The sequence below is a fragment of the Phyllostomus discolor genome, chromosome 13 (genome assembly GCF_004126475.2).
Source record: "Phyllostomus discolor isolate MPI-MPIP mPhyDis1 chromosome 13, mPhyDis1.pri.v3, whole genome shotgun sequence".
NCBI classification, from domain to species: domain Eukaryota; kingdom Metazoa; phylum Chordata; class Mammalia; order Chiroptera; family Phyllostomidae; genus Phyllostomus; species Phyllostomus discolor.
The window spans coordinates 66,774,132-66,798,066 of record NC_040915.2 but is presented as its reverse complement, the minus strand read 5'-3'; the positions used below and the strand labels follow the sequence as shown (position 1 = coordinate 66,798,066).

General features: G+C 44.6%; 1 protein-coding gene across 5 annotated transcripts in view; it reads left to right on the top strand.

The window, feature by feature from the left end:
* Positions 1-18,006, top strand: part of ARHGAP32 (Rho GTPase activating protein 32) — a 265,997-nt gene extending 247,991 nt beyond the window's left edge. For all 5 annotated transcript variants that reach the window (XM_028527567.2, XM_036014652.1, XM_028527566.2 and 2 more), the window contains 8 exons: positions 4,542-4,649; positions 4,931-5,076; positions 5,658-5,853; positions 7,489-7,634; positions 9,999-10,070; positions 11,907-12,785; positions 13,467-14,437; positions 15,684-18,006. In XM_028527567.2, the coding sequence (XP_028383368.2) occupies positions 4,542-4,649; positions 4,931-5,076; positions 5,658-5,853; positions 7,489-7,634; positions 9,999-10,070; positions 11,907-12,785; positions 13,467-14,437; positions 15,684-17,939 (4,774 nt within the window). In that variant the 3' untranslated portion in view covers positions 17,940-18,006. The remainder of the gene's footprint in view (positions 1-4,541; positions 4,650-4,930; positions 5,077-5,657; positions 5,854-7,488; positions 7,635-9,998; positions 10,071-11,906; positions 12,786-13,466; positions 14,438-15,683) is intronic.
* The last annotated feature ends 5,929 nt before the right edge of the window (positions 18,007-23,935 follow it).

Sequence of the window (23,935 nt, the reverse complement as noted above, 5' to 3'; positions counted from 1 at the left end):
TATACTACTGCCATCTAAGCAAAAATGCAGCATAGTCTGATTCTAGTTTGCCAAATTTTTGTAGGGACATTTTCCTTTTGTTTATATCCTGTCTGGGTGCTTTTAAATTTAGAACATACCTAGTGGTCGGTTTTCACATTGACTCATCTTGGAACGGGTTCTTTTTCATTCTTTTCTCTGGGTAGTCACTGAGGGCCTTTTCTTCCTGGAAACTTCTGAAACAGTTTCTTGTATTATTACAACTTCTCGCTCCAACTTAAACCCTATCCCACTTCTCTGTTTGCTTTTTTTATTGTTCTTCTGGAGTCGTAACTCTTGAACTCTTTTACTTCCTTACCTCCTCTGTCAATCTTCAGATACAGATTTCTTCCAACACATCTCTTGATTTAAATAAATTTATTTCCAGGAATTAACCAACCCTCCCCACCCCTCCCCTATTTTCCCCTTCCCTCCCCCCTCCCTTCACCCATACCTCCCTCCCCTTCTTGTTTCTTCAGATGTTCCTCCTTTGTAGCAGCGTGGATATAATTCTTACTGCGTGGATATAATCTTTTCACTCTGAGAACATTATAGACAGTTACAGGCTTTGTTTTGTTTAAATTGTTCTCTGTTCATCATAGTATTGATTTTCTCTCATTTGGCAGCTCAGCTTTGTCAAGACTTTGCCAAGACTCTGCAAAATATTCAACTAAGGTTTCATAGAAGCAAGAAACAAAAATTTGTGTTTTATAAATATTGATAGCATTGAACTTAATTATAAATTAAAATAACTGCATAAATAGCTACAGAAATATTTAAAATTGGTTTTAGGTAAGCTTATAATTCAAGTGATGTAGTCAAAGTGTTCAGGGATACCACAGAGAAACCTATTAGCCAGAAAAACTTCCTGTACCTTGGACACCAATAAGTTAATTTTACCAAAAGAATTAAGAATATTGGTTAAGCTTGTGGATGAATTAAGAGAATGTAATTAATAGGATCTACCACATATATAAAGTATATGTGTGTGTGTGTATACATATATAATATATAATATATAAAGAGAATATATGTACATATATGTCATATATGTATATATACATATATATTTCACTCGTGGTGAAGTATATACATCTCCTGTATATTTTATATAAATAAGTCTCCCACCACATGTTTATTTGTATCTCATATATTTGTTCCCTACTTAGTAGTACATTTATATCACCTACTATATATAATATCACCTACTATATATAATATCTAGTAGTACATTTATATCACCTACTATATATAATATGATATATAATATCATACACTTTGGAGCCAAACTACCCTTATAGCTGTGTGAGCTTGCGACCTTGAATAAGTTCTTTTGTCTTTGGGCTCAGTTTCCTTGTTTGTAAAATAAAGATAATAGTGTGTTTCCCACAGGATCATTGTGAATATTAAAGGAAAGTCACTTAGAACAAGGCCTGTTAAATGAGTGCTGTTTATATGAATTATTATTATTTTTTAATTTTATTTATTTTTAGAAAGAGAGGGAGGGAGGGAGAAAGAGACGGAGAGAAATGTCAGTGCAAGAGATACATTGGTCAGTTGCCTCTCACACACCCCCAACTGGGAACCTGGCCTGCAACACAGGCATGTGCCCTGACTGGGAATTGAACCAGTGACCTTTTGGTTTGTAGACTGGTGATTAATCCACTGAGCCACAGCAGCCAGGGCTGTTTATATGAATTATTTACCATTATTATCACTGTTATTATCTGCTATATATGCCTGTGTATTTGCTTCACATGTGTTTTATCTGTACACACATACACATACAAACATGAGTAAATATCGCACACGTACATCTCCTACTACATTGAGATATATATATGTATATATATAGCCTTTCCACTCTGTTATTCTACTCTACTGTGATTGTATTTTCCCTGTTATAGTATATAGTCTACTTTATTATATGTAGATATTTCTCAAAATGTGTAGGCACTTCCCCTACTAATTGCGTCTGCAGCTCCCTTGCTCTCTGTTTCGTGTCTGCTGTTGAACATCACGCGCCTCTTCCTGCTGCGTTGTACAGATGTCCCACTATGTGTTTCTGTGCACGCCACACTGCCCGTTTCACACCCCTGGGAACACACACTCCTTGAGGCCGTGGATTTGGTCTCGTTCACCACTGTATTCTCAGAATGGAATTTCGTACATAGTACATGTTCAATATATGTATTGCATATACATTTTATATATTTGAACACTATATTTTATAGCTTGCTGATATCTGTATGTGTATGCCCTAGTATTACCTTTTTATCTTTTAATAGACAGGATCTGGTACAAATAATGCTCCTTCTTATTAGAAAACCTTTTATTACAAAATCATAAGCATGAATAGCATATGACATTTTGGGTAAAATGTTCAAATTAAAATTATAAATTATTGCACCCTTATTTTTACCCTGCCAACCACACTTAAGCAGGCCTTACTTCTGCCGGACCCTGTGTGTTGCCTGTCAGTCACGTCCACCTGTTTCATGTGTGTGTTACTATGTACACATCTACTCACATCACATGTGTTTCCTTGTTACATATCTCCTGTGATGTAATGTGTTCTTATATTCTAGCTGCTTTTAAATAATTAGTGTACCTCCTACTTTATATATCTTTTCTCATCCAGATTCTTTAAAGATTTTAACATTCACAATTCCTAGTTCCTTAAATGTGTTTGGAAAACATGACTTTTCACCGTGTTCTCTAGTGAAGATGGGCCATACGTTATTTCACATTTCCCCTGATTTGCCTCTTCAGTCTCTGCGATGGGGTTTACCTGTTTTAAACATGACTTGGAGGACCACACATTTACATGACTCTTTTGCAGAACCTAGATTATTGTTTTAGGATAAAGACCTGACAGTGGAACTCTTAGAAATCAAAAGACAGCTAAATTTTCTGTTCAACATACAGCAATTTCCAACTTGTATTCCATGACGGTTTATGCAATTTGCACTCTGCTAAATATGAAAATGCTCATTTATGATTCTGACTGAAATTCTCCGTTAGCTCTTAAGATCATCTGTATAATTATATATGTGAATAAAATTGTATCTTGGGTTGTTCTACTTTGCATTTCTTGTAAAATATATTTCTGAAGTACTTTAATGTTTCATTTCCTTCCTTCCCTTCCTTCATTTATCCTCCCCCAAATACCAAATTTTTCCATTGCTTTCTACACACGTTTCTCAAGCTTCTTGCCTCTGCGCTGTCTCCAGGCCAGCCTCCCTCTGTCTGGCTGGCTCTCTCTGCTTACTTGTGTACAGGAGGGACAGAGGATTGTGCTTTTTACCATACGGCAGCTTCAGTAGATTCTGTTGAATGACAAAGGCTTTGGGGAGAAGCTGAGCCTGATAGAACCCCAGCACCGCTTGTCTGTGTGATCTGGGCAAACCTGGGGTCACTCCCCCACAAATGAGGCACGGTAACATTGTGCTAGGTGGGGCTGTTGTGGAAATTCAGTGAGATTCCCTGTAAAAGTATCTTGAACTGTGCCTCTTGCTGTGATCTTCCTTTTCTTCTTAAATTCATGTTCGGCTCATCTGAATGTTTGAGGCTCATATGTTTACCAAAAGTTAACTTTTCATTGCTGTTTCAAATTATAGTCTTAAACTTCTATCCCCCATTCATTGTCTTCACTAGTTTTAATTCCTATACACTTAGGTAGGAACACTTTGAGAGGTGTGGTAGCTGCTAGGTAATACCTACATGTGTTTATGGGATTTAACTTACATCAAAGCTAACTATGCTTTATTTCTGAACATACTTGATGTTATTTTATGTCTATCTACACCTCCCCCTTTCTATATAGATAGATATATAGATGGCTATGTATCTGTCTATATAATATATATCTGTTATATTATATATCAATATATATCTATAGATTACAAGATTAGGCATATCTATAGATTATATTTATTATTTATTATATATAATATTTAGATATCTATAATTACATGTAATCTATTATATAGATATAGAATATAGAAGTTGATATATGTACAAATTGTTTAAATAAAGCAAACTTAGAATCTATAAGAAATCAGGATAATGAGGATTTATAGTACCCTTTTTATTTTCCAAAAGCACATATTTGCTCAAATATTCTCCTCTTGGCACCTACTGGAATTTTTCTTTTTAACTCTTTTTAGGCTTATGAAACACTCTTGTTTCCTTTTATAGAGGGAAAATTTAAATTCTTTCCTGTTAGTGTGTCAGTTGTAAGTAGGATAACACAACTTCATGAAATCATTTGTCTGGAAGCTGGAGTGGAGGACCCATTTCACTGGTATCTTGAAAGTAGATGTCTGACAGCCAGGAGCAAATGTTCTTCTGACAGTTTGTAGTAATCATACTCAAACCCCATAAGCAGCACAAAATTTGCTGGGGTTTGTATGATTCTTTTTCCATTTTGCCATTGAAACCTTGTCAGTGGAGCGTTTATGCTCCACACTGCCACACAGTGGTTTCTCTGTGTTGTTAATATGTTCTGTTTTGTTTTCCAGAACACTGGAGTTCCTGATGAGACACTTGTCACTTCTAGCTGACTACTGTTCCATCACAAACATGCATGCAAAAAACCTAGCGATTGTTTGGGCTCCCAACCTGCTCAGGTAAGTCACATTTGACATATGACCTTATGTAGAACCAGTCATCTTAAATGAAAGTCTAACTCATTGGTGTTTTATAAGGATAATTTTTAAATGTAAAATTAATCTGTTCTTTTCTGAGTATCTCCCCAAAACAGGCCATTGGCACTTAGCCGAGGCACTGTGAAAGTATGCTTTCTTCCTCTGGTTTCTCTGTGACTTACACATTAAAGAAATTTAAAAAGAAAGCCCTTCGAGACTGGCATCTCCGTGACTCTGACAGTGATACTGTGTTCACTCCCCAGATCAAAGCAGATCGAGTCCGCCTGCTTCAGCGGCACCGCGGCCTTCATGGAAGTGAGGATTCAGTCTGTGGTGGTCGAGTTCATCCTCAATCACGTCGATGTCCTCTTCAGTGGGAAGATCAGCGCGGCCATTCAGGAGGGGGCAGGTGGGGTCCACATGGATTTTGTTTACTGCGGGGAACAGGCATCGAAGCTTCCCAAGGAATGGAAAACTGCATTTCTTATCTCGGTCTAATAACTCTGTCTTTGGTGGAAAGTGGCTAATTTTTGCCCAATTTTCAAAGTGCACAATTTAACAGTTATTTTGTGTGTGCTCAGTGAATACTGAATGTTAGACAGTTTGTGGTCCAAGTTCATGACATACTGCAAAACATCGTGTTACTTCGTGGTGGTGTATATAAAGGTATGATATGGAGCAGCAGCAGAAAAAGTCCTTCCATAACCAAAAGTAACTGATACCAGGCAAGGCCTCAGGAAAGGAAAAGAGTGACTTAAGAATTCTAAATATGTGTGTGTGTCGTTGTCAACAGCCTGGCATGTCACCTGCTACTCCTCGCTTTTCATGAAGACTGATTGTTTTGCCATTTAAACTTAGTGAAGAAGATTTAAAATAAGACAGATAGGTAGATGGATGAATAGACAGACATACACACACTCGCACATATTTATATTTTTCCCTGCTGCAGAAAGGTGTGACTGTCTTTATTGTTTTTCTTTCTTTCCAAAGCTTCTCTGTCAAGACCCAAGTCCCTGCTGGTTTCCTCACCGTCTACCAAGCTGCTGACGCTGGAGGAAGCCCAGGCAAGAACACAAGCTCAGGTCAATTCTCCAATTGTGACTGAAAATAAATACATTGAAGTAGGAGAAGGGCCTGCTGCGCTTCAGGGGAAATTTCACACCATCATCGAGTTTCCCCTTGAAAGGTAGAGTTCATTAAGTCCTCACAGATGTGATTGTGTGGTTCTGTGTTCTTCTGTATTTTGCCTTACTTTTGTGTTTTAGTGTTACCATATTGATTCTGGGCCAGTCCCAGGGGAACCTGTTCTTTTAACTGCGGACAAAACATCATAAGGAACAATATAAGTGATTTGGAAAGCATTGTGACACCACATTGTTTTAAATAAGAAGGAAGTCAAGTGTTTCGGGAAATTTGTTAGGAAAAATGATACACTTCTACCATATAGGGTGAGATTTTTCTCTCTGAGATACATTGTTTGGAAATTCGTTCGGACATGAGCTGTGTTGGAATAGCATATTCAGAGAGGAATAAAAGGATAATGACTTGACATTGGTTCCGCGTTAAGTTTAGAATAGACCGGTGCTTCTCGCAGTGTGGAGTCCCAGGTAGCAGCAGCGGCAGCACCTGAAACTTACCAGAAATGCTCACTCTCCGACCCCACCCTAGACCCTCAGAATCAGAAACTCGGGGCTGGGGCCACGGGGTCCAGCGCTGAGTCTGCCGCCCCGCCTCCCGGGAGGCCCCGGGGTGCGTCGAAGGCTGAGAACCACTGCAGTTTGCTCTCCCGGTGCCCCTCCCAGCTCTGGATTCTCTTATTTCTGTAAGAAAATCATAACAACATGGGTTTTATTTTATTTCTTTACTAAAATATAGTAGGGAGACTAATGTATGTATATTAATTTTGGTTATCTCCATCACTCCTTTGGCTATTACACATGAAGGTTGGGATTTCAATTTCCTGGATTGGGTAGCAGTAATAAAACTTGAGAATTTATTCTTGCTGTTTTTTAAGTATATTTCTGTAACGGCCTTTCACTTCCCATGACTGAAAATGCCCCGACAGCAGAAAGCTAGAACATACTCTTACTTTGTCATCCCTGGTTTGTCTTCAGTGTCTTGAATTTATGTTTTAGTTTCATAATTTTCTCAAAAATCGCCGTATAGAGTAGTAATCAAGACAGTTAGATACTGTGATAGAGCAACACCTGGCTTCCAGCCCCAACTCCATCCTTCACCAGTTTTATAACATTGGGGAAGTTAACTGAATTTTTTAGTGTTGTCATTTCCTTAAAAAGAGAATGATGGTACCTTCCTCATCTTGTTATACAGAGTTTAAGGGATATATTACACAAGCAGCTAGCACAGTGCCTGGCCTTCCATATATGTTAGTTACTGTCCTTAATGCTTTTCTTCATGCTTGGCTTACTTTGCTTTACTCGCAACTAAAATCCATTTCTTTAACTCTGTTTTCGGAGTTTTAATATTTCCTATTCCCACAGATGTCTTACTCTTACTTATTTCCTAGACTGTGAGGTTAGATCTAAATATGACAATTTGTATAAAAATTACCTTTGTGAAACTAATTACTAACATGAAAATCCATACAGTTAAATCTCCATTCCACGCTGTAGCTGTGCAGTTTAGCTGTAGCTGTTTGGTTTAGCTGTAGCTGTGCAGTTTAGCTGCTCTGCGCAGAGGGTGCCGTGTGGGCGGTGGGTGTGCCTCTCCTGGATGTTGAGTTCTTTCATCATTTGTTCATTTTCTGGAAGTAAAGACAGCTCCTTGGATATTTTAGCACAGATTATTTTCTCTCTCATAGGAGGAGGCCTCAGAATAAAATGAAAAAATCTCCTGTGGGCAGCTGGCGTTCCTTTTTCAACCTGGGGAAATCATCCTCTGTTTCTAAGCGGAAGTTGCAGCGTAACGAGAGCGAGCCTTCCGAGATGAAAGCGATGGCCCTGAAAGGTCAGTGCCCTCCCGCCATCCCTGTGTGGCCGCTGGGAGAGCAGTTAGGCAGTCGGTCCACACGTTTCACTCTGTTGTGGCGGCTCTTTCTTACTCTGGACGTGGGCTCAGTGTGTTGTTGTGATGTGCTTCCATAGGCTATTCCAGAGGTGTGTTGCTACATGTGAATTGTCTTCTTTTATTGACTCTTTATCCCCAAATACATAGATGATATGTAAATATGTAGAATACTTAATTTCTTAGGGACACTGTATAGATTATATATTTTGTGAGTGGTTAAAAATTTGCAACATATTTGTAACATAGTTTATTGTTGTTAATTAAAAATAACTGCTGTGGTATTTAAATTTATTAATCTACTTTTACAGATATCAAAAAATGACAAAGCCATGTTTCAACTTACTTTTCAAACGTATAATTTTTTTTTACCAAAAGAAACTGTCATTTTACGAGAAGACTGATGCAGGTCTCTTGGGTTCAAATAGATCTATTACTGATGTTGAAAAGACTCTTTTAAAAATAGCCTAAAACCCATGTTCTACTGATACAGCTTCTAACCTAGGAGATACCGTGGTGCTTTGCTCTCAGGCCATGTTAGAAACCTGCTCAGGTCATCTAGTCCCGCACGCACTCAGTTTGCAGTCGTGTGCTGAGCATGCGCTGGGTACACTGAGCGCAGCCTCTGCAGACAGAAAATTCAGACACTTTCCCGCCTTCACAGTCTTACCTGGGAAGTCATATGTATGAGAAAGTAAATTTCATGCATAGCTATTGGAATAAAGGTTTGTGTAAGATAGCTATGGTAGGAATTACCAAAGCACGTGGGGAGAGGACCTGGCGGTCAGAAAACAGCAGCTTCAACTTGGTGTTGAAGAATGAAGGCATTCCCGTTCAGGAATTGGGAGCGAAGTGTGTGCCTGTGTGTGCATGGGGAACTCAAAAGAACTTGGCTACGTAGTAAGGTACAAGAAGAGGTTCGGGTCACTGTGTGCCTGCCGAAGAGTTTGGTTTTGTCCCGCATTTCTTGGGGTGTTACTGAATGGCCTCAGTGTGTGACATGACCAAGTTTGGATTTAAGAAAGATGACTTCAGCAGCAGTGTCAGGAATCTGTGGGAAGGGAATTGAGACTGGAGACTGGACAGTAAGTTAGGGGACTGTCACCATCCTACAAGCAGGAAATGAGTGTCTGGAATGTGCAGTGTCAGTGGGAAACAGATATGAGAGACCCTTAGGAAGCAGGTTCCACAGTGCTGGGTGACTGATTGTGAAGGGTGAGAAAAAAGGAGGAACAAAGATAATTTTCAGGTTTTGATAGAAATGATAAGGGAGGGAAGAAAAACACTGTGTTTATTTTGGACATAGTGAGTTTGACAGGCCCAGGAGAGGATTGGTGGCGTGGGTCTGGAATTCAGTAAAGGTGTTTAATACAACTAGACACACAGACTGGAAAGTCATCAGCAACCGCTGAGGGTGAAAATCCTAGAGATAGATGTTATGGCCCATGGAGACCCTGCTGAGTGAGAGAAGCAGGTTTGGGGCCGAATCCTGGAGAAAAGCAGTGTTTACGGGACTGGAAAAGGCAGCGTCATCCCGAAGGAGAATGAGAAGTAATGGCGAGAAAGGCAGGCAGAGAACAAAAGGGATGAGTGCGGTCCCCCGAAGTGATGTGGGGGGTGGGGCTGGAAAGAAAGTGTCAGCAGTACTGAGTGTGCCAAGAGGTGAATGAAGTAGGATGAGGATGTTTAACAAATCAGATTCTATAGGTGTGTAGTACCAGTATAATGTCCTAGGGCTGCTGTAACAAGTTGCCACAGACTGGGTGGCTTAAAACAACAAAAAATTATTTCCTTAAAGTACTAGAAGCCTAAAAGTCTGAAATCAAGGTATCGGCAGGGCCATGGTCCCACTGAAGAATCCAGGACCGAATCCTTGCCCCTTCCAGCTACTGGTCTACTGGTGTCGCTCCGCATCCCTTGGCTTGTGGTGGCATCACTCCGGTCCCTGCCTCCTTCATCTCTGTGCATCTAGTCTTCTTAAAGGGACGCCACCCCAGTCATTGGATTTACTGGGCCTGCCCTAAATGCAGTGTGGCGTCATACTGATCTTCAAGAAATGTAAAAGGAAGACATTTTTAAATTCATTTTTTTCCTCAAGTTTATAATCCTTTAGAAAAAAGATTTTTCATTGAGGCAGCCATTTGAGAACAATACGTTATATGATAGGGTGCTAAATTGAATGTGACTGTCAGTGTACGAACTAATCACTGTTGGAAGTTTCAGTGCACGTAGAGAAAGACAGTGCTCCCTTTCACTATGCATGTAACAATGAATAAAGCCTCACACTGTTTGGTTTTGATTCTCAAGGTGGCAGGGCAGAAGGAACCCTCCGTTCCGCTAAAAGTGAAGAGTCTCTTACTTCTCTGCATGCAGGCGATGGTAAGATCAAACACGTGAATCATTTTATTCTATATTTCATAAAAACAAAATGGGTGTGTTTTATAAATATATGCTTAATAAATAGGCTATAGACCACCATTTCTTAAGAATACTGGTATCTGTTTTGTATTGTCTATTGATGTTTAAGTATGGTACCAGCCTTTTATTTGTTTGTTTTTGACCCAGTTGCTATTCAATTTGCATAAAAACAGGTAAAACAGTTAAAGTTAACCATTTATAGTTATTAATGCCTAGTGAAAAGTTGTATTATTAGTATTTCTTTACATTTCACAATGAGAGTACAGTGTTGCAAAGCATGCAGTTACGCAGTTTGGATATTCTGACTCGTAGTCTTCCGTCTTAAGGATGGCTAACCAACGTTAAATTTCATAGGCCAGCTCGATTACTGGCTGTCTTCATGATCTGGGCACAGTTGGTACCAGGAGAGGTGAATCTGCTTGAAATGGGGACCAGAATTTTATGCTAAATAATGCAGAAAAGTTTGATTGTAACTTGAAAAACAAAACTGAAAGTATGAAAATAAATTTTAGCTTCTATCTAGTAAAGTCAGGTTATTGTTGCAACTTTGTACTAATTTTTAGAATGAACGAACAACTACTTCAGCACTGACTGGGAAGGAAATAAAAGTTTTTTGACAAAACCGTGTAATAGCAAGTAGGACATCCTTTACTTCATTTCTGGCTCATGCAGCAGGATTGTAAAGAAGGCCCCTTTTACAAAAATAACCGAGAGCTACACTGATTTCCTGAGGGCTTTTTTTCAGTCTGTTGATGTTCGAATCGTGCTCTTTTGAAGTGTCCTGGGTGGCGTCATCCTGGTCAGCTTTCTGGTCCTCAGTTGTTAACTATTCTAACTGCCACATCCTGGTTGGCTGTGACCGTGTCTGTGATCGAGACAACCTCGCAAGTCACTTTAGTTGGGCACCTAACCTCCTACAGGTGTTCCAAGAGTTTCCGTTTCACTTTAGTTACGGGAACACTTCACAAAACACAATGTAGTGGGCTGGGTAGCAGTGAGCAGGAACCCATGTTTGAGCAGGGGTTAATTTTACACATGGGCAATGTATTAATGGATGTTTCGTGTTAAGACAGTTTCTGCCTTTGTAGTACACTTTCACTGTGGCAGTTCCAAGAGTTGTAATCAAATGCTGAGAGAGAGGACTTCCACCAGGTGGATGTTTAGTGATGTCATAAAATTGTATGATTTGAAAAGTCCTCTAGCACTTTTGAGGACTGATGCTGCCTGAGAAACTTAACAACTATTCTTGAAAAAATGAAATTTTTCTTGTTTAAGTATCTGAAAGAAATCCCTTACAATATGTGTTAATTCTTTATGAGATTGTAGAGATATTTTCACTGAGAAGTTTATTTTTTTTTTGAAATTTGGGTGTTGGGAGGACTTTTCCTCACCAAAACCAAACCAAACACTCTTGCTGCTGTATATCCAGCATACTTTTTTAAAGTGATTCATTCTACCTCACAAGGCTTATGTGAGGTCCATGATAAAATAAGAGAAAAAGAAATTAAAAACTTGCCTAGCCACAGCAAGAGTCAGTGAGGGACTAGTAATAGCACCCAAGAGCTCTGAGTCCTGTTTCCTGCTGAAACCACAGCCACTGCGTTCTCGCGCTGGTTATATCAGAGGTGTGTGCGATTTAGCACTGCATTTGGGTGTTTCATCTGTGTGCCCCAAGAGTTGATTACCTGAAAGAAAATGAGAGGTAGCATTGTCTTGCCTCACATGTACTAAGTAGGAGACTTGTGACATTGTGCTCCTGGGACATTTGTCCTCAGATACTGTTATCCCTTTTGCCAGGTGATTCCAAGCTGTTCCGACCCAGAAGACCCAGGTCCAGCAGCGATGCGCTGAGTGCCTCCTTTAATGGAGAGATGCTGGGGAACCGCTGCAATTCCTATGATAACCTGCCCCACGACAATGAGAGTGAGGAGGACGTGGGGCTGCTTCATATCCCAGCCCTGGTGTCTCCGCATTCAGCCGAGGACGTTGACTTGAGCCCGCCGGACATTGGTGTGGCCAGCCTGGATTTTGACCCGATGTCATTCCAGTGCAGTCCGCCGAAGGCCGAATCCGAATGTCTGGAGAGCGGCGCTTCCTTCTTGGACTGCATAGGGTACTCCAAGGAGAAAGCGAGTACAAACAGAAAGGATACGGAAGCAGGCGGCAGTCAATCTCAGACCCCAGGAAGCACTGCAAGCTCTGAGCCTGTGTCTCCTCTTCAGGAGAAACTGAGCCCGTTCTTCACCCTGGACTTGAGCCCAAGTGAGGAGAAATCGTCGAAGCCATCCTCATTCACCGAAAAGGTCGTCTATGCCTTCTCTCCAAATATTGGACGGAAGTTAAGCAAGTCGCCTTCTATGAACATCTCTGAGCCGATCTCAGTGACTCTCCCCACTCGGGTGTCGGAAGCGATTGGCGCGGCCTCCGCTACCACAGCCCCGACTGTGTCCTCTCCAACGTGGAGCACAAGTGTGGATGCAGGTGCTGCCACAAATAAACCCCCAGCCCAGGTAGGAGAGACGAAGACAAGCGAGAGAGAGGCCCAAGAAGGGTGCGAATCTGAAGTCCGGCCCCCAGAGCAGGTGGCTGCTGCCGAAGCAGAATCGCCGGGAGAGGAGGAGCAGCCCGCCCCCAGCGGTCAGAGTAAGGCTGTGCCTTGTGGACAGGCTCAGACAGGTACCGTTCGCTTGCCTCCATTCTTTCTTTAGGCTAAGAGGGACCTGCAGTTCTGTGCGCCGTCTGTGCCTTGTAAGAGAGGAACTGGCCCGACACCTACCCTCTAATCAAAGAGTGTGTGTCTGGGTGGTGCCGAAGGCTCAAAGCCTTAAGTTAAAGTCAAACAAAAATCCAAAGGGCCAGTGGTCCTGCTTCCAAGCTCCACAAAGTCCCCTTGTCTCTTTGGACAGTCAGAATCCATGGATTTTTTTTTTTTTTGCACAACTTTATAGCTCTTGATTCTATATTCTCTTCTAATAAAACACCTGTATGTTAGCCTAACATGTTCACCAGCCAGCCTACACACCAGATGTAAAAACTACCCTAAACCATCGCAAGCACTTGAAACGTGTTTCCTAAGCAATCTTTCCTGAGCCCGATGAGGGACCCGCCTTTTTTACCCCCATCTCCATAGCAATTCAAGAGGAGATTGCAACCCTTAAACCCTTTTTGTTTCAGTTTTCCTTCTGAACCAGATGTGTTTTCTCCAGCCTTGCATGTGGGATAGAAGAACGCGGATTGCCGCTTTGAAATACGGAAGGCATCTATATTTTTAGCGGTCAAACGGGGCGTGTTGGCTTTCCGTGTATAGGATAATACAAGCTACCTTTTCACTCTCATTTTTTCCTAATTTCCCACCAGGAGCAGTTCCCCATGACCCCCCTCAGGAGTCCATTCCTGTCAGTTCAGTCTCTCTTATCCCGCCGCCACCACCTCCGAAAAATGTTGCCCGCCTGTTGGCGCTGGCATTAGCGGAGTCTGCACAGCAAGCCTCCACCCAGCCCTCGAAGAGACCAGGGGCTTCCCAGGCTGCTCCCACGAACTACGGAGACCTAGCGGCAGCTGCAGCTGAAGACAGACTGCCGGGTTCCCACTCTCACGTTCCTCTCGATAAAGCCTACTTCCCGACCGACAGGCCTGCAGAGCAGTTCGTCCTCCAGAACAGTGCACCTGGGACCTGTGACCAGCTCGTACCAGACACAGCAGCTGTCAGGGATCGCACCCATCCCAGTGCGATGGAGCCTGGGGAGCAGCTCCACCAGGCAGACTTCCAGCCCCATCGCCCCTATTTACCTGGGGACCCAGAAAAGGCCAGAATCACGGCAGTTCCCTTAACAGAGTTGAAGTGTGACGATCACATCATTTTCCCTGAAGACCAGGCTGGGAAGACCACTGTGCCAACTGTCTCCTTTGCGGATCAGGACCAACCTCAAGTTCATTTCTACAGTGGAGATCAGCCTCCTTCTTATCTTGGTGCAAGCGTGGATAAGCCCCATCACCCCTCACAATTTGCAGACAAATCTTCCACACCTTCTAATTTGCCAAGGGACAAAATCTACGCTCCCTCTGGGTCCCCTGAAGAGAATACCAGCACGGCCACCCTGGCTTACATGACAATGGCTCCAGCAACAGCTGACGTCAGCACCAGGGAAGTCCACTGGGATGTGGCTGAACAGCCCACCGCAGTGGACTTTGCTGCCGCCACCCTTCAGCGTCCTCATAGAACCGGCCGTCCCCTCCCTCCACCTCCTTCCCAAAGAGCAGCAGAGCAGTTATCAGCTGTGGGGCAGGTACCAGCAGCCACCAGCATAGGACCAAATAATTCGCACAAGGTAAGGAGGGGAGAAAGCCAGTGAGATCAAATGTACTTTTTTCGAAGGTATGTCCCTATCCCTTTCCCCTCATTGTGCGTTATCTTTGAGTCAGATAAAGCCTTCTGGCAGGTTTTCCTGAAACATTTCCCAGGGGAGGTTTTTCCCTGGTGCTGGTTATGCAATGACTATGGTTTAACTAGATCTGCTACCTGCTACCTTCCTAAAGTATCTGGGTGGTTTCTTCATAGTGATACAAAGAGGCAATAGTCAAATGAGTCAGGCTGGGCTTTCGGTGTTGGGCTTGCAGGGGGTTTTCTCCAGCTCCATCGCTGACTCATTGTGACTTTGGGCAAGTCATGCCTGCCAGTTACTCACGTCTGTTTCATCAAAGTGCTTTATTCTCAAGACATGTGTAAGACTCTCTGCCTTGTACACTTGTTGGAAGTATGAGGTCATAGGACTTCTTGCTATTTTCTCAACACAAACCAGAAGAGTCTGCCGTCAAGCACCTGGTTTGATGAGAAGTGTATGCAGAGGGCTAATGTTGCTTCCTAATTTTCTCATGTTTTAACAAAGTGCACCAAGTTTTTTGGTCACCTTGAACTAAAAGTACTTCAGTGTCTGTCTTTAGCGGAGGACACTGTTTCTAGCAGCTGTTTCTCAAGGATGGTGCCTTCGCAGTGTTGCTGTGAAGATTGTGGTCGGCCACTGCTGCCGCACACCAGGGTGGAGTAGACGGCTGGGGACAGACAGTGACTGACGGAGTTGAATGCTGCCTTAAGTCACTTATGTTGCCCTTCTCTAGACTTGGGGACTTAAAACTGCTCACATTGCAGCTGGGAGTCACTTTGAAACTCCCTCCAGGGAGAACCCACGCTTTTTGTCAAGCAGAGTGGCCCTGGCGTTGAGCCTGAGCCGGGCAGATAGATTGCACATATACTTTTCAGCCTGACGGTTATTTGGGGAAGCCTCTGGTTTGGTCTGCACATTTAGATGATGCCATGGGCAACCTCATCGCACATGTAAAAGCCACCATAAATTAGAACCGTCCTCAAGATGGTGATGGCTACTACACCCTGTAGCCATGCAGGCCGTTTCCGGCTGTGGGGACAGGTGGGCCTACTGTCCTGTGCAATGTGACCACGTGGGGAATTTGAAGCTGCTACCCCAATAGCCTCAACTTGTGAGTTACAAATGTCATAGTGTTTGGGTCCACAGAGGGATGCACAGAAAACAAACTTGTAATATTACAATTTTTCAATAGGTTCAAGGAGCACTTCCAGTTCCAGAGAGGCCACCGGAACCCAGAGCCGTGGACGACTCTGCTCCTGTCCTTGTCGGCGATGGCAGCACTGCTGCTCCATGTCCCGTCTCTGCTCCCGCTCTCCAGCCAGGCCTTCCTGAAAAGGGGTGGGAAGGCTCCAGGGCCCCGCCGCTGCACCTGCGCGCTGAGTCTGTCCCTGTGCACGCCCCCTGCGGCTTCACTGCCCCGGTGCCTCCCACCAGGACGATGGAGAGTAAAGTTGCTGCTGCCATTCACTCCAACAGTGCAGATGCGACCAGCAGTTCCGGTTACCATCCCTTTGTCTCTGCTTCTTCAGCCTCTGTGGAGGATATTTTGCCTTTGCCAATTCCTGTCCCGCAGCCTAAGCATGCTTCTCAGAAAACTCCTTACTCCAGCTTTGTGAGGCCTGATGCCACCACTGAACCCTTCGGTCCAGACAACTGTGTGCATTTCAGTATGACTCCAAACTGCCAGTACCGTCCCCAGAGTGTGCCTCCACATCACAATAAAGTGGAGGCACACCAAGTGTATGGGTCCAGATCCGAGCCACCAGCCTCCATGGGCCCTCGTTATAACACATACGTGGCCCCAGGGAGAAGTGCGTCTGGACACCACTCCAAGCCATGCAGCCGGGTCGAGTATGTGTCTTCGTTGAGCTCGTCTGTCAGGAGTGGTTGTTACCCTGAAGAAATTCCCCCGTACCCTACCATCCGGAGGGTGCAGTCTCTCCACGCCGCCCCATCCACCATGATTCGCTCAGTTCCCATCTCGCGGACAGAAGTGCCCCCAGACGACGAACCAGCCTACTGCTCCAGACCCCTGTACCAGTATAAGCCATATCAGTCCTCCCAGGCGCGCTCGGATTACCACGTAACTCAGCTCCAGCCTTACTTTGAGAACGGTCGGGTCCACTACCGGTACAGCCCCTACTCCAGTTCTTCCAGCTCCTATTACAGTCCCGAGGGGGCGCTGTGCGACATGGACGCCTACGGCACCGTGCAGCTGAGGCCCCTGCACCGCCTGCCCGGCCGCGAGTTCGCTTTCTACAACCCTCGGCTGCAGGGAAAGAACGTGTACGGCTACGCTGGCTTTCCTCCGCGTCCCCGGGCCACCGTGACCGGCTATTTCTCCGGTAACGACCATAACGTGGTCAGCATGCCTCCAGGCGCTGACGTAAAGCACACTTACACCTCCTGGGATTTTGAGGACATGGAAAAGTACCGCATGCAGTCCATCCGGAGAGAGAGCCGGGCTCGGCAGAAGGTGAAAGGGCCCGTCATGTCCCAGTACGACAACATGGCCCCCGCTCTGCAGGACGACATGGGCGGGATCTACGTCATCCACCTGCGCAGTAAATCCGATCCTGGGAAAACTGGACTTCTCTCGGTGGCCGAGGGGAAGGAGGGGCGGCCCCCGGCCAAGGCCCTCAGTCCCGAGGGAGGTGACCGCTTCTACAGGAAGCACCCGGAGGCAGAGTTCGACAGAGCCCATCACCACGGGGGACACGGCAACGGGCAGGCGGAGAGACCGTCCCTCCCGCAGAAGCAGAGCAGTCTCAGGAACAGGAAGCTCCACGACCTGGGCTGCAGTCTCCCTGAGCACAGGGCGCATCAGGAAGCAAGCCATAGGCAACTGTGTGAGTCCAAAAACGGGCCGCCCTACCCCCAGGGGGCTGGCCAGGTAGATTATGGGTCCAAAGGGATTCCAGACGCTTCTGAGCCCGTCAGCTTCCATAACTCTGGAGGGAAGTACATTACAGCAGGGCAGGAGTCTCTAAGACTGAACCACAAAGAGGTAAGGCTCTCCAAAGAGCTGGAGAGGCCTCGGGCGAGGCAGCCCCCTGCCCCAGACAAACACTCCAGAGACTGCTACAACGAGGAGGAGCACCTCGGCCAGTCCACAGTCCCGCCCCCTAAACCGGAGAGGAGTCATAGCCTGAAGCTGCACCATACCCAGAACATGGAGAGGGACCCTGGGGTGCTGTTCCAGTACCAAGCACACGGCAAGCGCCAGAGTGGCATGACTGCCATGTCACAGTACGACAACCTGGAGGGCTACCACTCTCCGCCTCAGCCCCAGCGAGGAGGCTTTGGAGGAGGAGCCGTGGGGCCCTACGTGCCCTCTGGCTTTCCCCTCCCACAGAACAGGACCTACGCCACAGCTTTGGGGCAGGGGGCCTTCCTGCCCACAGAGCTGGCCTTGCAGCACCCTGAAACGCAGGTCCATGCGGAATGAGCCCTGAGAGCAATAGAGTTGAAGCAGCCTCTGCTGGACAGTGGACTGTTCTATTTTTTTCAGTAACCAAAAAGATTAAAAAAAAAAAAAGAAAAAGAAAAAAGCTACAAGTCCCCTGACCACATTAAAAAAAATACTAAGAAAAATAAATCACTATCTTTTTTCCCCTGCTGTTTCATTACCACCTCTTCATCTATAGGCTCATTTTTGTCATTAAAAGAGATCCAAATGAGGGCACTGTGTTGAGAACAGTAAAAAAAAAAAAGTGTCACAGCAGACTTGCCATATAGAACTAATTTGTAAGAGCCTGAGGACTGCCTTTACCTGCATTTGAATTTGACTTTGTCATTCTCACTATTTGCTGTACAGTTCCGAGCAGTTTGTGTCCACTTCCTGGGAGGCGTTTGCGTTTTCCTTCGCATTCCTTTTGACTTTTCCAGTAGCCTCGTCGCTCGCCCACACTGACACTCGGTTTTTCTCACGCCATTCCCCCGTCTTTTGTGTTAAATTAGAACAGAGAAAGACTTGTCTCTGGTCCTTCAGATAAATCTATTGAACATTTAGCAAATTATAGTTAAAAAATAAGGCATTGAGACTAAGTTTAATAAAGAGTCATCATAAAATGTCAAACTGCTTAGACCCAGGCTGAGCCATATTCTTCACGTTCTTATTTTTGTAGCTGTTCCTGTCTGTCCAGTGGACAAGCTCAGGCCGCTGTGGGGGAGAGAGTGGGAATGAAAGACTCTTTGCAGGTGAAGTCGGCGCACACTGTTAGCACCAGAAAACTAGAGCAATGCTGTCAATGGGTTGCCTGCCTCCAGTTATTTTTTTTCTCTTAATAATTGGTAAATTATAATCCTACTAAAACATTTCACACCATTTGTTTCCCTAAAGCAACTTTTTTCATTAAAAAACCCAGCATGGTTTGACTAGATGAATACATAGTTTATCACGATTACAAATCTACATGTTAACTTCGGTTTCTAAACCAGACTCCTGGGTATTCCTGGGTATTCTTAAAGTAGCTACGTACTACCTATTAGTAAAACTGCAATAACCGTTAGTACACAGCCCCCTTGTACCTGTTGGAATTCTGGGCAGTTACCACTTCTGTCCTGAGGAATGAGCACGCTGTTCACTCACGACCTCCGCGATCACAGTCGACTGTGACTGCCACGTACACCAGCATTTCAGGTCTTGTTCTGATAACTGTAGCCATGGTAAGCATGCTCAGGACCCAGAACTTCCCTTCGAAAGTTGCATTCCTGATGAGAGTTGGCCTAGACACTTCTAGCCCAGCGCGATTCCATTTCTCAGCTCACCCCAGAACGCGCGTGCCAGACTACCTAGCAAGGCAGTCCTGCATTTACAAAACGAGTTCAGGTGGTCATTTCATTCCATGACTTTTAATAATACTTGATTTTTTATACATTCACATGTTCCCAATGCTCGGTTTGTAGATGATGTTAGGGGGATCTCATTCCATTTACCGGGCGGTCGCTGCTCTGGCTTTTTAAACTTGGAATTAACTTTTATTTAGAGCAAAGGAAGAAATCTTTTAAGAGGCTAAATTTATGCTGCTGTTATTGCTGTGAATTTGTATAAAGAGTAGGAGTCATGCCAGTTTTTTTTAATTTAAAAAAATGTGATTGCATTTTAAGGATTTATATTTAGAAAAAGAAATAAAGTTTTAAGACGCATTTATATGTGAAGATAGTCTCTATAAAGTTTTCTTTTGTTCCCCCAGAATTGATTCGAGGGATTCAATAAAGATCACGGTAGAAGTCCCGAAACACTGTGGAGATGTAGGCCTCTGCGTTACAGGTGCAGATTCGGCGGGTGCGTGGTCACAGCGCGAGTGGCTGCTCCCACTGGGTGCTGCTGTGTGCCGGAGTCCGGGCTTTGGCGGATACGCGGCACTGGTTTTACCCGGTTACCTTAACCATCCTTCTATCAAGTAGGGCAGCCCATTGCCACTTGGGGGGTCACACAGCCCCTGTGGGTTCCCACCAGCAGCACCGCCGTTTGAAAGAGGGGCTGATATGACAAGGACATACAGGTGGCTTTAGTAACAGGGTTTTCCCTCAGTATTGGGACCTTGTAATCCTAGTGAAACATTTCACACCGTTCTCCTAAGCAGTATTTTTTCCTTCTCCCATGAAAAAGAAAAGGAACTTAGAAGGATGTGAGGGTCCAGAAGGATGTGGCTGAAGAAGTCCTGTCTAACCTTAATATCTGTGGGTTTGTCGTCACACACATTTACTCCTGAAACCGAAGTCTGTTCCGTAAATACTAAGGTTCATTCCTCAAAGCAGTTACTTTATCAATGTCCTATGGGCCTAGAAATATCAGGTAAATATTTTGATTACAGAATAATGAACCAAATGTATTGGTCTGAGTGTGAAACACAAACTTTAGGTAAAATCTAGAGTTGTTTCACTCCACGTGTGTAGATACAGCCTTAACGTGGGGGGTTATTTGAAGGACTTTGCCTGTATCTTTCCCTTCCTAATATTGTAGGTAGAACTTGGATGGCAAATCACTGTGAGCCAGGTTACCTCAGTATCGTTCACAAGTAGAGTTCTTAAAGATGATTGCTTTCAAATTCTGCCATGGAGCACTATGGTCCAGGAAATGGAGCTGCCTTATGCATTAAACCCATAATTTTACTGGTATTTTCATATTCATGTCTCCAGACTTTTTTCTTTGGCAAAATTCTGATGCCACAGTGCGGTGTGATTGACATAAATATTCCTGGATGTCTGGCCAGAGACTTTGCTAACAGCCCCAGAGGTGCCATTTCTTGTGACTGCATTTTGTTGGAACCTTTCGCTCAGTGTATTTGGTTTCCTTTTCCAGCGCACTCCCTGGATGGCTCCAAGGATGGGCCTGCACATTTCGTAGTGATAAAGCGTTTTTAAACATTAGGTCAGGTTGAAAAATTCCAGGACTGATTCTGTGCCGAAGAGGGACCATTGGTGTGAGTGGAGGCAGGGAGCGGGCTAACACTTTCGAAGCAGCAGTAGATGCAGACAGTGTAGCTGTGAAATGTGCCCCTTCAGTCAGCGAAGGAACTGGCGAAGCTCCCGTGTCTGTTCCCGGCCCTGCCACCGCCCGTCCAGTGTCCTGGCACAGTGATTTCTGAGCAGTGTGTGTGAGGGCACACTAGTGAAAGCAGGAGTATGTCAGAAGGCTACTTCCAAATGGTTGGGGGCATGTGGTCGCCAGGACTGCGTGACGGGAGTGTCACGATGGCCTGTTCGGACCGTACGGGAGGGAGCGTGTCTGCACATGGGCTGTCCTTCCTTTCTGATGAGTGTGAAATTTTTACATGGTTGTTTTACTGTCTAGATTCTAAGGTAGCAAAAACCTGATTTTTCAGCCATGGCCTGCATGAGAGAAGCATCCTAGGATGTCTTAGACAACACTTCTGAGTTTTAAATTTTAATTTATAGTGTTTTTTTATGTTTTAATATTTTTGTGAACTCGTGTAAATTGTTTGCATATACGCCTGTGTATTTTTGTAAATAGTTTTGTGATTTATTTCTTGATCCATATGTAAATATTTAGAGTCTCATTTCTTTAAAACTTATTTGAAACTGAGTTGTGGGTTTGGGGTTTTGTTTGTTTCTTTGTTTTGGTTGGGGGTGGGGGGTGGGGAGAAGGGATTTTGTACTCTGATAATCCGGATGGAGAATTCTGTGATTTAAAGCAAATGTCCCACTGAAAGCAATTCAAATATCAAAATCATTTCAGGTTAAAGCAGCCTCCTCTGTGTGTGTTTCCTTTTTAACCTAACATGAGTTATAACACAGTAGACGGGGTACCTGACTGGGGATATTCAGACCAAAGGCACAGATTATTATTCCAAACAGTGTGTGATCTGACAGAGGGCTTTAATATCTCCCGTTTATATCTATTTGGCAGAGATGCCGTCTGGCCAAAGTGTCCCCAGGCCACATGGTGTCTTAAAACGACGGGGGCCTCCTGATCTTGCTGGGAAGTCACCGCACAGATCTGCCACCCTTGGGCTGCCCTAGGCCACGCAGGCCCTGCTGCTGCTGCCTGCCCAGAGCTCATGGTCCCTGGGCAAGAGTTGGCTTCTCCCAGCTCTGGGTTCTCCAGATGGAGATCTTGAATAACAGCCGTATTTCTGAGGGTTCCCACAGAGCATCTTTGGACTTCCTGTCCACTTATCAGAGTGGGGTGACCAGGGAAAACCAGCTCTTACACTTGGTCACCTGTGGCGGCATGCTGGTTTGTGGCAACCCCAGGTCAAGTATTTCCTGCAGACAAGTGCCCAGATAAGGTGCAGACCCGGATGTCAGCCAGACTAGGGCTGCGAGTGACCCAGCTGCCTGAGGGCGTCAGGAGCGAATTCCTGTGCCAAGTTTTCAAGGAGAAACACCGCGATATCAACCAGGATTTGTTGAAGGAAAAAAAACCTCCTTCAGTGTTAAGCTACTGACATCCTAGTGTTCTTACAGGAAGTTATCAATCACACACCTGTCTTCATTCTGAACTATTAGAGTGTTTCCCTTTTTCCAGAAATAGGGAAAGTTGCCTGGTTAGTGCCCACGAGGTTGGAGAGCCAGCCATCTTCTCCGTACCTTGTGGCCCGCTCCAGACTGGGAACAACGGCTCGGCATCTTCCAATAAACAGGCCCAGACCTAAACAAGTGTTCCCATGGAAACCGTTTAGATGGGATCAAAGAAAAGACGTGTGTGACATTTCCACTGTCCTGTACTTAATTTTCTGGGAACCTCATTTCCATGCCAACTATTTCATCACCAAATGCCCTCATACTGAGGAGCATATAGTACATACCTCTTAAAAGGCGTGTCATGGAGTAATTGGTGCTCTATGTTGGTGGTGGTTGATTTTAACCCTCTGTAAAAAGGGTTCCATGCAAAAAGTCACATTTTAAAGTAGTGCTGCTTCCCCGTTATAATAAAACTTGGGGCGACCACCTGAAATAGGAAGGACTTCAGTTGGTCGTGTTGGTCACGCAGTGGAGAGTGTACCTCCTAAAGGAAACTGCAAGGTTCAGTTTTAAGTATTTTAATTAAAATGTTTCCAGAATATATTTCAAACCATAGGCTTTGCTGTCACTACACCTAGAAGTTCATTTATGCCTACAGATTGCTGTACCAGCGATACCCTCAGGGACACGCGGAGCTCAGGGGATGTCGCTCCTATGCCACATCCTCTGCCACCACCATCCTTTATGTTCTTGCATTACTTTTTAAAAATTCCCATAGCCTCCTTCTTCTGTTGCTTCTTGCTATTGTCCGTGAACTACCCGTAACCCTTCTTCCTCTAAATACACATTAAAAATAAGCTCATCAAAATGGTGAGCAAAAGAAGCTCTGAACTGGGACTCCCGAAGACTCAGACTTCCTGTCGTCTCTTTCCTTATACACAGCTTCTCCTGGCAGTGCCGGGTGGCCAGGTTTCACAAGGCAACATATTACTGAATGAGATGTTTAGGAGGGAGAATGAAGCAAAGACTAGGAGCTCACCCTGCACTTGACACTTTTTGAGGAAGCTGTATGAGACATAGTGGCCTTTTCCACGTTAGTGACTGCAAAGTTTCCACGTTGAGCACCCACACAACTCTAGTGGGAAGAAAGAAGAGTGTCATGCGCACGTACCGCTTCATCAGTCATTGCACCATTCAGTTAGTGCTCTAAAGACAATTTGAATACCAGCCTGAGATTTTTCAGCCATTGGTTCATATTTTAAACAGGGCAAGTAGTTCTCGCACTTAGAATCCACATAAAGGCCCTGGAGAGCCAGCCACGGGACAGTCTGAGTCAGTAGGTCTGGGACTGGACTCCGTAATCCAGAGTTTCAGCAGCCACCGCATGGGATTTGCATACTCGAGAAACACTGATGGAGACCATGTATTTCAGAGGCTTCTCTCAAAGGGAAACCATCTCTAGTTCACTTCACTGAACCGTTTTTCCTCATTTGTACCTTGGCCACACATCAC